This window comes from Dendronephthya gigantea, unplaced genomic scaffold (assembly GCF_004324835.1).
Source record: "Dendronephthya gigantea isolate DGI-Jeju-01 unplaced genomic scaffold, DenGig_1.0 000055F, whole genome shotgun sequence".
Taxonomy (NCBI): domain Eukaryota; kingdom Metazoa; phylum Cnidaria; class Anthozoa; order Malacalcyonacea; family Nephtheidae; genus Dendronephthya; species Dendronephthya gigantea.
Window position 1 is genome coordinate 922,472 of NW_021163065.1, and position 13,628 is coordinate 936,099.

General features: G+C 39.2%; 2 protein-coding genes across 2 annotated transcripts; both read left to right on the top strand.

Annotated features, from left to right (window-relative positions):
• Positions 1-7,306: 7,306 nt before the first annotated feature.
• Positions 7,307-10,834, top strand: LOC114529251 (uncharacterized protein K02A2.6-like). Its single transcript, XM_028551008.1, has one exon. It carries the CDS (start codon positions 7,307-7,309, stop codon positions 10,832-10,834), a length of 3,528 nt encoding a protein of 1,175 aa, XP_028406809.1.
• Positions 10,835-12,712: 1,878 nt separating this feature from the next.
• Positions 12,713-13,183, top strand: LOC114529252. The gene has a single exon (XM_028551009.1). It carries the CDS (start codon positions 12,713-12,715, stop codon positions 13,181-13,183), a length of 471 nt encoding a protein of 156 aa, XP_028406810.1.
• The last annotated feature ends 445 nt before the right edge of the window (positions 13,184-13,628 follow it).

The window sequence follows — 13,628 nt, forward strand, 5'->3', positions numbered from 1 at the left end:
AAAATTTTCGGAATTCTGTGTAATCTACCTCCAAAATGCTAGAAAACACATTTCAGGGTTTGCTACCTAGGGGAGCATGCCCCACCCCCCCAAAAGCAAACTGACCCTGGTTGATAACTTACTATCTTATCTATACTTATCCATCACTAAATTAATATGAAACATTAAATGTTGTTTATTTGGGAAATAAAATGCATGCAAGATTTAATAAAAATGTGAAAACTTATACGGAACTGGACAAGATGAATGCATAAGAAGATACGATTTTTGAAACTCTAACGAGTTTCCAACTTCTGGTTGAAAACTCTGATGACTTTTCATTTCTGGTTGGTGAAATTCAATGAAATAGCGTGTTTCTTTTCTATAAGAAATTTGTCGGGAAAATAATGCTTTGTTGAACGTGCCCGACACGATGTCGGAAGAATAACCATTCCATCAATCCCGTATGACAAAAACACCCAAAAATATGAAGTCGATATTTTCCTTTTTGCGCATGCGCTACATGAATGTCGGATGAATAGCTATCAGACAGGGAGTTCCGGTGCGGATGAATATCCACGGGGTATATTGTTTCAGGCTCAAATGGGCTCACTTGGGCAGGAAGCCAATACAACTAACAGCCAAACTAACTGCCTGCGTAACGAAGTACATACTCAACATTACAACAGGCCTAATTCCATGCCCATTTTAAATGTTGCTTTTGAAGTAAAGAACTTTTGAATCAAATTTATCACAATTTCACGTAAATAGCTGGCTGACAAATCAGCCTGCACCTGATTTCATTACAAGAAGATCACCAGTAAATTTTGCCAATACTGGACAACAAAGTTGGGATGAGGATGTTCAAGAGAAGAGTTATGAGGACTTGCTTACTTACTAACTTACGGGACCTATGAAGACCTATATGAGCTATCTTAGTATGAACAATTTATTGTAAATGCGTATTGTTAAGAACCATTGCTTAATATCTATACCCTCTGCAGATGAAGTCAGTAAAATTTTACTCCCCGAGAAAAAAGGGTCAAAGGGCCTGTGATACAAAACCCTCATGGCTTAGAAATTGGTTTAAATTTAAATTGATTAAAGAATGGCAACAGCCAACAGACTTTACAGTTTAATACTTTTCGGAAATATTCATCCGTTTGGGTAAATATATATAATAAATAGCATGGCTCAAATGTTAAATTATACTATGGTAAAGGACAAATTTTTACCTTTAGTCATATGATTACTGTTAAAAGTTTTAGAAGTTAATATTGAAATTGTTATATATTAAAAATTTTGTTTAGGGGGTTGAGAATAATCCTATGTCGATTAAATTTAAATTATATTACTGTACCTTCAAAAGGTTTTTCTTCATTACCAGGTAAACAGGCAGGCAGGTTTCTTCAATAATTATCGGCACTGTTCGTTTGCCTACTCTAAATTGGTAAGACAAACTTCGAAAAGTTTCTCCTATAATAAAAGAGCAAGATAAGTTATGATTGATCAAAACATGATCTTGAGCACATGCAACTTCCAACACAATACTAAAGAGAATTTCACAGCCTAAATGACAAAATATATAATACCTGTCGCAGGAAAATGCAGCGTAATTGAAAGACGTTCTCTTGAACATATTGCACATCACATTGTAGTGTCGCGTTTTGAAATGACGGGACAAATCATTGCCAAGATTTGCTCGAAATGTTGTCTTTTTAATCAATGGAACTGCCAAAATTTTTTGGGGTCTTCGACATTTAATTCGCTAATCAAATTGGCGCCTTGACTCTGCCTTCTCATAATCCAACGTTTTGTCCATGTTTCTCGGCTTAAAGCTCTTACCCGATGCCGCCGGCGACGCAAAAGTAGAATAAACAGCAACAACTCTTGTTCTTCGAGTTCGTCTTCTGAATCGGCCATCTTGAATTATTTATTTTAAAACACCACGCATGTGCTTCAAGAGCAACCTGTAAGCAAAGTGCTTTCGTTCCCCGCACACACGAAGCATTTGTTCATTCGTGACAAAAATTATCAAACATGTTTGATTTTTGGCTTACATGCCACGAATGACCAAAATTGCTAGACATGTCACCCGCACACAAGAGCAACTGGCTTGCGCCAATGGTCACGAATGACATTTTGCTGAGCACATAGCTCTTGTGTGCACCGGCCTTAAAGTTTCCGAGTGTTTCTGCTTAGCTTCACGAAATTTGTATATGTGGTAGCGGCGATTTTTTTGTGGTTCAAAGTATTCTGTAAGTTTTGTTTTAGCACGCTCATAGTCATCGGCTGTATCATTTAACTGTCGAAATATCTCACATATGCGCGAGCCAGCTTGATAAAGAAGAAGCACTCTTTGTCGCTTTTTATCTTGAATTCCACTAGCGAGTAGAAACATCCCAAAGTCTGCAAGCCATGTGTTCCATCACATCGCTAAGCTAGCACCGATTTCTATGTCTGGGTTGAATTCTGCTATGGGTTTTATCGAAAGAGACAATGTCACTGTTTGTACATTTGTATTATCTTTTTGGATGTTTTCTTCTGCCATCCTCGTCGCCAATGTAATATTCTTTCTATATCAATCTTCTATTCTAAATCTTGTATTTCTTAACCCTTCTACAATACTCTCTTATTCTATCTACATCTTTAATTAGTCCTGTCAACATAATGTCAATCATCTCTATTTTAGTATTATAATTAGTTATTAATATATAAATTGTATTATCTGTATATTACACTAAACAAGATAGTTTCAAATGATTGAAACCAAGATGTCAGCATGCCAGCAGCAAACCTCTTGCTCTGTTTCTCAGTCTTAGTCTGTGCTGCTTAACCATCCAAAGTTCTCTTGGTGTTAAAAAATATGGGTCTTGCATGCATCTCTTTGACCACTTATAACAAAAATCAAGCTGTAAGTGCTAAACAATAATTTGTCCAGTCCATATTCTTAGTCCTGCAGGATTTAACTTTCATAATCTCACAAATTTAGCCAAATGCTGACCTTTCAGTTGGATAGTTAATAATTCAGTATTTCTTACAATTTCTTACAGAAAAACGTGCACTGGAAAAAACACAAAGGATTTTCAAGGTTAAAAGAAACTGGGAAGTGTATGGCTATTGCTGGCAATGGTCGGCACAACAGTATTATGGATCACTCTGCTAAATACTGTGCCTATACATTATTCTGTTGTACTGTTCCCTCCATTATTGATTTCTCTTTAGTGCAGGTATACATTAAATACAAACAATCCCAAACTGTCTAAAAGACATCGATTGCACACACACATTTTGTTGAATCTTAGAGAATTAGTCTTAAGACTAGTTATACTTATACACTTAAGTGGAAATACGGCATTCCAACTTTACACATTTAATTTTACTAAGATGTGTGCTTTAATAGAGAAATGTGCCCAGAAGCAGTCAGGCGATGGAAATGCTGGCATTTAAGCAGTGCATGGAGGGTCTTTTACTTAGCAGTCTTTTTTTAGATACTTTCATTATTGATTGTCACAGCTGTATTGCTAAATACATCCATAAAAAGGATTAAGTTCGAATCATTATTATCCCATATAGTGAACAAGCACTCAAATCTTCCAAATGGTATATTCAATAAATGTGCTCATGCAGATGTTATATCATATAGACTTTGGCTACATGAAGGTACAATTACAAGGATTGCAATCTCTAGCAACTATGCTGTAAAACATATACATTTTGCAGATTTGGCAACATACAAAAAGGCATGCAAAACCTTAACTAACAAATCACTAGTGAAGGGAATCAAGAAAGCATCCCCTATTGCCGAAACAAGTTGCCTTGAGAGCTTTCGAAACAATCATCAGCAGCACCCTCAGATATTTACACCCCCCCCCCAATGAAAATCTGTCTCTGCAACAATCATTTACCTTGTCCTGAGAATTGCTTCATACTTCCATGTTTTTGCATAAAATGTGGGAGATGGTATGTATGGTTTTATGTCAGATTTTGAATATCCCTCAACTTTCCACCTGATGTGAAAAGAGTTACCCAAGCAGTAACCTTAAAAAGAAACATAACACTAACCTATTACTCGGCCAGCGCTCTCCCCTTGACATGTAAAATCATCTGACGTTAGACAGAGAAAAACTGTTACAATAAATCAGAGTGCAATGCGACTCAATGGGTTAATGCATGCCTTATCCAAATTCAGGAAAATTGTTGATAATTTTATTATGTGACCTCATCCATCAACTTTGAAATATACATAATTCTATATACTGCACCTTTCCAAAAGTAGAGGTCAATGTCTTCATCTGTAAGTTATTTCTTTAGAAGTGTGTAAGTCTCATTGAAGTCCTATTTAAACAGTTTTATGAATATGTTAAATGAATTTGCCAATAGGAATACATACAGTAGAATCAGAGAAGCACGAGTAGCCCCATTGTGAATGCCCCATTTGTTTACATACTGAATGTTGTACAGTATATGCATGTACAGTAAAACCTGCCACAGTTTAATGACTGTGTTACTTGTAGCTGGTGTGATGATGCCATTAAGTTTGTCAGGAAGTTTCTTCAACAGCAACACTTTGTTTGTGCCCAAGCTGGTAAAATCAAAGAGGCCACTTCCTTTGCCATCTGCATCTTTCTTTTCCCAGACATTAAATGAAACACCACAGCTGGAAATAGCATTTACAAGGTTGTCTAAATTAATTTTTGTGCAATGACATTGAGCTATATTTAGGTTTTCCTTGTGGTCTCTGCTAATTGCTTCTTTGACAAGGTTCTTCGTTAGTTTATCTGTAATAAGTAGTAATAAGTACAATTTATGGATACAGAACCCACAGCATATAACAAGCAATAGATTTCACTTTTCAAAATTATCTTGCCTGTAATCCTTAACATTAAATGCAGCTCATCAAGGACCACATTCTCTAAGGGCATATTTAGTGGAGGCCGGTGCTCACAGGACATTGTTCTCTTCAGGGCACATTTCTTTATGTCAGCCAATGTTCTCCTGCAGTTTTCCCAGTAGAAATTAATTGGTTTGGTCATGTCATGCCTGTTATTAAGTGAGACACACATAAAATTAACCTTGAGAAAAACTAAATTAGAAAAACATAAAAGAACACAAACTGGTAAAAACATTAGGAATCCTACCTTCCACTGGAATAGAGTATATGAACTACAAAGCCAAACTTAGAATTTCATATTATTTTTACGTAGGAAGCATCAAATATATTTCAAGCATTAAATTTTACCAATATCAAAAAATGTTATCATTTGGTATCTCAGTAATGGCTGACTTACAGCCTAATTTTAAAACAACAGTTGCATTATCCAGTTATATTTCCAGATCAGTGGCAAAAACACATACCTCACAGGGCTTTACAGGTCATTGGCAGAGGGTCAAAATTTGGCTTACAGTAATAGCGCCCTAGTTATTAATTTTAATGATCTAATTTTAATGATGTGAATGATACCTCTTGTGAATCATACACCAGATACATGCATAATCTGATTGCTGCTTTCAACCCCATCACAAGTAAAAGAAACTATAAAAATATGTAAGTACTGTTACAAGTTGGTTCCTAAAGCTGCTTTAATATAATTTAACCTGATGAAACAATATAATCAGGAAAGTAATTCTGCTTGAGATGTACCTTGTAGTCTCCACCAAGATACATTTCAACAGGTACATTTTTTCCATCAACCTCTATTGCACCATCTTTTACTATTTTGTTAACATCTTTGAAGATCCTGGCACATGACGTTTGCAGTATTTCATAGGATTCACTTCCCTTAATAATTGCCACAGTGTGGTTTCCTAAAAACAGTTAAAATCTAGTTATCAATTTTATTATTATCTGAAATACACTGTACTGCTGTAGTTATCATATTTTTCACGAATTATCACTGTCCCCATCTAGTCTGGAAAGTTAAATTTTTGAACGCCGGATGTAGTATTCAGAGCATACAAACAGACTGATGTTTCATTCGTATATGATACTTCAAAATGCTTTACAGCTTGTATTTATAGTCTCAGTTCTAAACCATGCATAACTAATTATTCATATATAAGACATTATACATTACTTAATCAACTATACTACATTCCTCCCCAAGTCAGTAATTGTCTCAACCTTAGATTATGTATTTATTCTTAAAGGTTCAAAAGAATTCTAACTAAATTTTTTTTTGTTGGTTTTTTTTCACACTGATTGCTCTACTTTTACTCTGACTGTTTGATTAGGTATCTTTTATTAAGAATTCGTCTTATACTAAATTTCTAATGTCCAAACGTAATCGTTTAAATGTTTCGGAGGACTTCGAATCCGAGAGGATCTCCTCAACAACTGTTCGTTATTTGGGGCTGATACCTTAGTGTTTGATTGCATCATAATTTGTTGTTTAGGGGCTTCTCCACACAATGATTCATCATCTGAATTATCATTTATTTCTTCTTCTGGACTATTTTTTCCACATTTTGTCTCCAGTTTATTTTCTTAAAAAAAAGAAGAGTTTCGAGTCACCTGAAGATCTCCTTTTTGAACAGTCAGCATAGGACCTTTTTTCCTTATCACTTGGTAGGGACCAGGTTGGAAAGGACGTTGCAATTTACCTCGTTTCTGATTTCTCACCAACACAACATCACCTTTCTCTATCTTTGAAGGTTTAGAATGCCTTTGTCGGTTAGCATACAATTTCATCTCGATCTTCGCTTTATTGTCATTCATTTGTAATTCAGCTTTTCTATGCAATTCAGGCTTTCTTGTGTCGACCGTTTCTTTGTTGCTGGGTACTTCAGGTAATTTGGTTTTCGTTGGTCGTTGGAACATAGCATCAAATGGTGGTATATTTGTAGTGGAATGGGGGGTAGCCCGATAATTTTGAAGAAACGTATATAGTTCTTGTTTCCAAGGTTTTCCATCAATTTGAGCAGTTCGTATTGCTTTTTCCAAGGTACGCATAAATCGCTCAACTTCTCCATTAGCTTGTGGCCAGTATGGAGTTATTTTTCTGTGGTAAAATCCTAGGTACTCTGCGAACATTCTAAAATCCACACCATTGAAAGGAGGACAATTATCTGTTTTAACTTGTTTTGGAACTCCAAACGCAGAAAACATCTTGTCTAACTTCGGGATTGTACTCTTTGAGGACGTCGACTACCTTGGGGTATTGAGAGTGTAACATTATGTAGTGACGGACTGGGTCCTAGTGTAATAGTGTATATATATGTGGGCTGCATGTGACTTAGGCAGTTATACGTAGATCGTAATAGAGGCCAGAAGTGTATACATGAAACATGGTGTCAGGTGTGAAAGTCTAAGTTGGGGAGCTATATAATGGCGACAAGCACGAAAACCGCTGTTGGAGAAGTCCGAATGATACAATTAAAACCGCCGGGACAAATGGATTTTGATTCAAATGATTTACCGCAGACCTGGCGACGATGGAAGGAAGAAATGGAGTTATACTTGGAGCTGGCGATGGCCGGGCAACAAGATGCCACTAAGGTGAAACTTGTACTTTATCTTATTGGAAGTCAAGGTAGAGAGATTTACAATACATTAAAATTTGAGGGTAGCGAAGAGGAACGGACAGTAGAGGATATATTAAAGGGCTTGGAAGAATATTGTAGGCCTAGGAAGAACGAGACGGTTGAGCGATATAGATTCTTTACGCGAGTGCAAGGAATCGATGAATCGATAGAGAAGTTCGTAACTGAGTTAAAGATTTTAGCGGCCACATGCAATTTCGAACAGCTTTCAGAGTCCTTGGTGCGGGACCGCATTGTTTGTGGAATTTGTGATGATAATTTAAGAGAGAATTTACTTAAAGATGCAAATTTAGATCTAAAAAAGTGCATAGAAGCGTGTCGGGCTTCAGAACTCGCAAAGGAAAGGAAAAAAATGATTCGAGGCCATGAAACAGAGCGAATTAATGATGAACTGCACAGTGTAAAATTTAAACGAGGCGAAGGCAAACTTGCAAATAGAGAAGGCAGTGGAGAGAAAGTGGAACAAAGCTTCATAGTATGCAGATACTGCGGTAGAAAGCATGAGCGAGATAAACAAAAGTGCCCCGCGCTTGGTAAAAGGTGTTTAAAGTGTAATAAGTTGAATCATTTTGCCGCACAATGCCTAACAACAAAACGTAGACAATCGAGGGTTAATCAAGTTCAAAGTGATAGTGAATCAGAGTTTGACGAATTAGCGACGGTAGATTACATACGTATATCGCAAGTGCATGCTGTGTCGCAAGAGTGTTTTTCAAAGAAAGTTTTCGCCACACTGAACGTTGGAAATCGACCCGTGAAATTCCAATTAGATAGTGGTGCAACATGTAACGTCATGCCAGTTAAAGTCCTTCAAAAGTCGGTGGGATCGTGTAAGCTTCAGGAAACAGACAAAATTTTGTCAATGCACAACAAGTGTATGGTTAAGCCAATAGGACAATGTCAGTTATCGGTTATGAATCCAAAAACGGGTAAAAGTTATAAAGTGGATTTTGTTGTCATAGAGGCCTCATGTGTACCGTTGCTGGGAAGCAGCACTGTTCAAGAAATGCATCTTATAGAAGTTAAATATGAAAACATCATGGCAGTGAATGGTAAGACGAAATCTGTTCCAGTGCTAACCAAAGAGTCGTTGGTGAAGGAACTCCCAGAAATGTTTGTTGGTACTGGAAAATTTGACGGAAAGTATGTGCTAGAAATCGACCCAACAGCTAAGCCTGTTGTTCATTCACCAAGACGAGTTCCTGTAGCACTCAAGAAGCAGCTTAAAGAGGAATTATCTCGACTTGAACGGTTGGGGGTTTTGAAGGAAGTTACCAGTCCAACGTCGTGGGTGTCAAGCATGGTCGTGGTGCGGAAGCCGAACGGCAGTTTACAAATCTGCAGAGATCCTAAAGATCTGAACGAAGTGTTGAAAAGAAGTCACTACCCAATTCTGACGATTGACGAAGTATTACCTGAGATTACCCGAGCTAGAGTGTTCAGCACGTTTGATGTACGTAACGGATTCTGGCATGTCGAGTTAGATGATGAGAGTAGCTTTCTTACAACATTTAACCCGCCGTTTGGAAGATTTCGGTGGTTGAGATTACCGTTCGGATTGGCATCTGCCCCAGAAGAATTTCAAAGGCGCCAGCAGCAAGTGGTTGAAGGTCTGCCAGGGGTCATATCCATACATGATGATATACTAGTATTTGGAGAAGGTGAAAACGATGAAGAGGCAGTCTTGGATCATGATGAGAAGGTAGCACTCATGCAAAGATGTCGCGAGCGTAACGTTAAATTGAATAAAGAGAAAGTAAGATTTAAAGGAAAAGAAGTGCCCTTTATTGGACATTTACTAACGGACGGAGGTTTGAAGCCTGATCCTGAAAAGGTTAAAGCCATTCTAGAGATGCCAAAACCCAAGGATGTTGCTGGTGTGCACCGACTAGTGGGGTTTGTGAATTACCTCAGTAAATTTTTGTCTATGTTGAGCGACGTCTGCAAGCCCTTGAGGAAGTTAACTGTCAAAGATGCAGAGTGGACCTGGTTAGACACGCATGATCAGGCCTGTGCGAAGATCAAAGAGCTGGTAACCAAAGCGCCTGTGCTGAAATATTATGAGGCGGAGAAAGAGTTAACCGTACAGAGTGACGCTTCGGGAACAGGACTTGGAGCTGTTTTGATACAAGATGGTCAACCCATAGCCTATGCAAGTCGTGCATTATCCGAAGCAGAGAAGAAATATGCTCAGATTGAAAAAGAGCTGTTGGCGGTGGTGTCCATTTTAGAGAAGTTTCATCAATATACGTATGGGCGGACGGTGACTGTGCAATCGGATCATAAGCCCTTGGAGGTGATTGTAAAAAAAGAACTTCACAAAACGCCTAAGCGATTGCAGCGGATGCTGTTACGGGTTCAACTCTATGATGTGAGAATAGTTTACCGAAGGGGAAAACAAATGGAGTTAGCCGATACTCTAAGCAGAGCGCATGGTTCACCAGAAGAGGCGACAGCGTTTGAGCGAGAAGTGGAGACAGTCAACATGACAGAATACTTGTCAATCTCAGCGGCCAGAGTTGATGATATTAAAGCTCATACAGTAGACGACAGCGAGCTGCAAAAGGTGATAGAAGTGGTAAGGAACGGTTGGCCAGAGAAAAAGAAGCAGTTACCAGTACAGGTGACGCCTTATTGGTCGATGCGAGACGAATTGTCTACCCAAGATGGGCTGCTGTTTCGGGGACAACGAGTGGTCGTACCAAAGAGTTTGCGCCAAGAAATGAACAAACGTCTTCATTCAGCGCATATGGGGATCGAGAGCTGTTTACGAAGAGCGAGAGAGTGCCTTTATTGGCCTGGAATGAACAGCGAAGTGAAAGCATATGTCCAACAGTGCGAGACTTGTCGGGCGTTTGATAGTAAACAGTCAAAAGAGCCGCTGCATCCCCATGATCCTCCGGAAAGACCATGGTCTAAAGTGGGAGTGGATATCTTCACGTTCAATGGTCGTGATTATCTGCTGACGGTTGACTACTTTTCAAGCTATTGGGAAATTGATCTGTTGGAGGGTACGAAATCGAAGGCCGTGATACGTAAGCTGAAAGCCCAGTTTGCAAGATTTGGGATTCCAGACGTAGTGATGACGGATAATGGACCTCAGCTTTCGTCTAAAGAGTTCGAGAACTTTGGAAAATTGTGGAAGTTCGAGCATGTCACATCATCTCCAAGATACCCGCAGAGCAACGGTAAAGTTGAGAGGGCAATTCGGGATGCTAAACAGTTGATGAAAAAAGCGAAGAAAACTTCCATACCAGTTAACTGGCACATCATCAACAGCCCATGTGAACCAATGTTCGAAGCGGTCTTTTAACTTTTTACCGGTTTCTCACCAAAAAGACTTGGAAGGTTGTACATAGTAACGTTGGATGAATAGGTGATTACGTTACTTTAGTGTGTCACTACAAGACATACTAAAGAATTACCCAGACAACTTTAAAGGCCTTGGGAAGTTGAAAAATCACCAAGTTAAAATACATGTGGATTCCAGCATCAAACCTGTTGCATTACCTGCCAGACCAGTTCCATATCATCTGAAGGAACGTGTCTCTCAAGAAATCGATAAAATGATGGCACAACAGGTAATCGAGGAACACCCACCCACCACCTTTGGTCTCAAACGCTGCCATTGCACCAAAACCAGATGGCAGTATTTGTATGACACTTGATGCACGCCATGTGAACCCAGCTATCCACACTTCTAACGCACCTATCCCATGACAATATATTAAAGGTGGTGCCAACGTGTTTTCAAAGATGGACTTCAAATCCGCATTCTGGGAAATTGAGCTTCATCTGGAATCCAGATATCTCACCATCTTCCATGCTAATGACAAACTATACCGCTACAAACGCCTGACAATGGGTATTAAACCTGCACAAGGAGAACTGAACTTTACATTACAACCTCTGTTCGCAAACATCCCGAATACACACCTAATTCACAATGACCTCCTTCTAGCCACGACGACCGAGGCTGAACACCTGTCAGCAATCACCGCAGTCATGGAAGCAATTACCAACGCAGGCCTTACCATATGCAAACTCTTAACCCAAAGAAGTGCAGATTCGGTGCATCTGAGATTGAATTCTAGGGGATGCGCATTGGTGCTAGTGGAGTACGACCTGTCTGTTAAAGGTGAAAGCACTAAATCACATCACAGCACCGACATCAAAGGAAGAGTTGATCAGTTTCCTCTGTATGATGCAGTCCAATGCCGATTTTATTCCAAACTTTGCGCAACATGCTGCGAAGCTAAGGGAACTTACCAAGAAGAACTGTCGATTCAACCGGACTAAGCAACATAACACAGCGTACAAGGTGCTAATTCACAAACTCAAAGATAATACGCTCCCGGAATACTTTGACATGCACAAACAAACCTTCATTTTCATGGATGCCCGCAACACCGGGCTTGGAGCCATGCTGGGGCAGGGAGTCACAATAGAGCAAGCAAAACCAATTGCGATAGCGTCTAGACTCTAGAACAACCAGCCCGGCAGAACAGAGATATCCCCAAATCGATCTTGAGGCAATGGCTACCGTAAAGGGTCCATCCGCTCTGAAAGAATCAAGCTACGCCATCCGGATGTAAGGTTTACCGTGATTTATCAACCGGGGAAGATCAATCAGTCAGACTACTTGTCCCGACATGCCAAGCAGATCAACAAGCTACCGCCAGAAGAACAAAGGGAAGCCGATGACCTGAACAACCTACTATACCTACTACACACCACACCAGCCACAGACTGTATAGGTATCAGCACCATCCTACAAGCCACAAAAGAAGACCAAACGCTGCAACGAATTGCCATGTTTATCAAAAAGCAACAAATGTGGATTCCTAAGACCAAACCCGCAGAAGTTCAGAGATTCCAACCCATCCTATTACAAATCACCACTACTGGCAATGGCATCATTCTCAAAGACGAACGCATCATGCTTCCTACAAAACTCCAAGACACAGCCATAGAAATTGCACGCAAGGGCGTGCACCCGGGCCAAGATAGTTTGAAACGCCAACTGCAATACCACTTTTTCATTCACAACATGAACAAGAAAGTCAAAGAGTTTGTGACTTCCTGTGATGACTACAACGCATTTTTCAATAAAAAGACAAAATAGCCAATTAGACCACATTGCATACCTGATAAATGTTGGGAAACTGTGGCTGAAGATTTATTCGGGCCCATGCCATCCTTGAAACACATTGTAGTAGTCCAAGATCAGGCATCAGGATTCCCCACCACCAAGCTGTTGGCGACAGCCAAAGCTGACAAAGTGATTTCAGCATTGAAGGAGATGTACGAGACCTATGGCAATCCGGATACCCAAATATTGGACAACAGACCACCATTCGATAGTGTAGCCATGCACAATTTTACCCCCGAGCATAACATTACACAGCAGACACCGCCACCACTACATCCATCATCCAATCCCGTAGAGACATTCATGCGACCATTGGGGAAAGCAATGAAGATAGCACGAGAACATGAAAACTCTGAGAAAGAGAGCCTTGAAAACCTTCTGAAGAACTACAGGCAGACTCCTCATCCTGCAACCGGTATTTCACCAGCAGCAATGGTCTTTCGAGATGGACAACGTCTAGATTTTCTGAGAAGGACAGCAACAGAAGACGAAGTCAAGCGCGGACGTTAGATAGACTTGAGGAAGAAAACCGAAAACAAGATTAAAGTAAACGGCTCCAAGTACAGAAAGACATCTCACTTTAAAGTTGGTGACAAGGTGCTTGTAAGAAATTCTAAGAAGTCTCGAAAATTTGATACTCTGTTCCTACGAATGCCATTTAAGATCATCAATATGAACGATGAAGAAAATAACATCACCATATATCAGGTAATCTACAATGATGATGATAAACTGGTTGATTCTGGTTGATATATATTATATATATATATTATATATATTATATTTTATATATATATATATATATATATATCATCTATGTATGTATGTATGTATGTATATGTATATGTATATGTATTCATCAACCCAAAAGATAAACCACCTTCAAAGAACAACTATGGCTTTAATTCAAAAGCATTCCCGCGACAAGTACCTCAACTTAGAGAGTTCGAATACA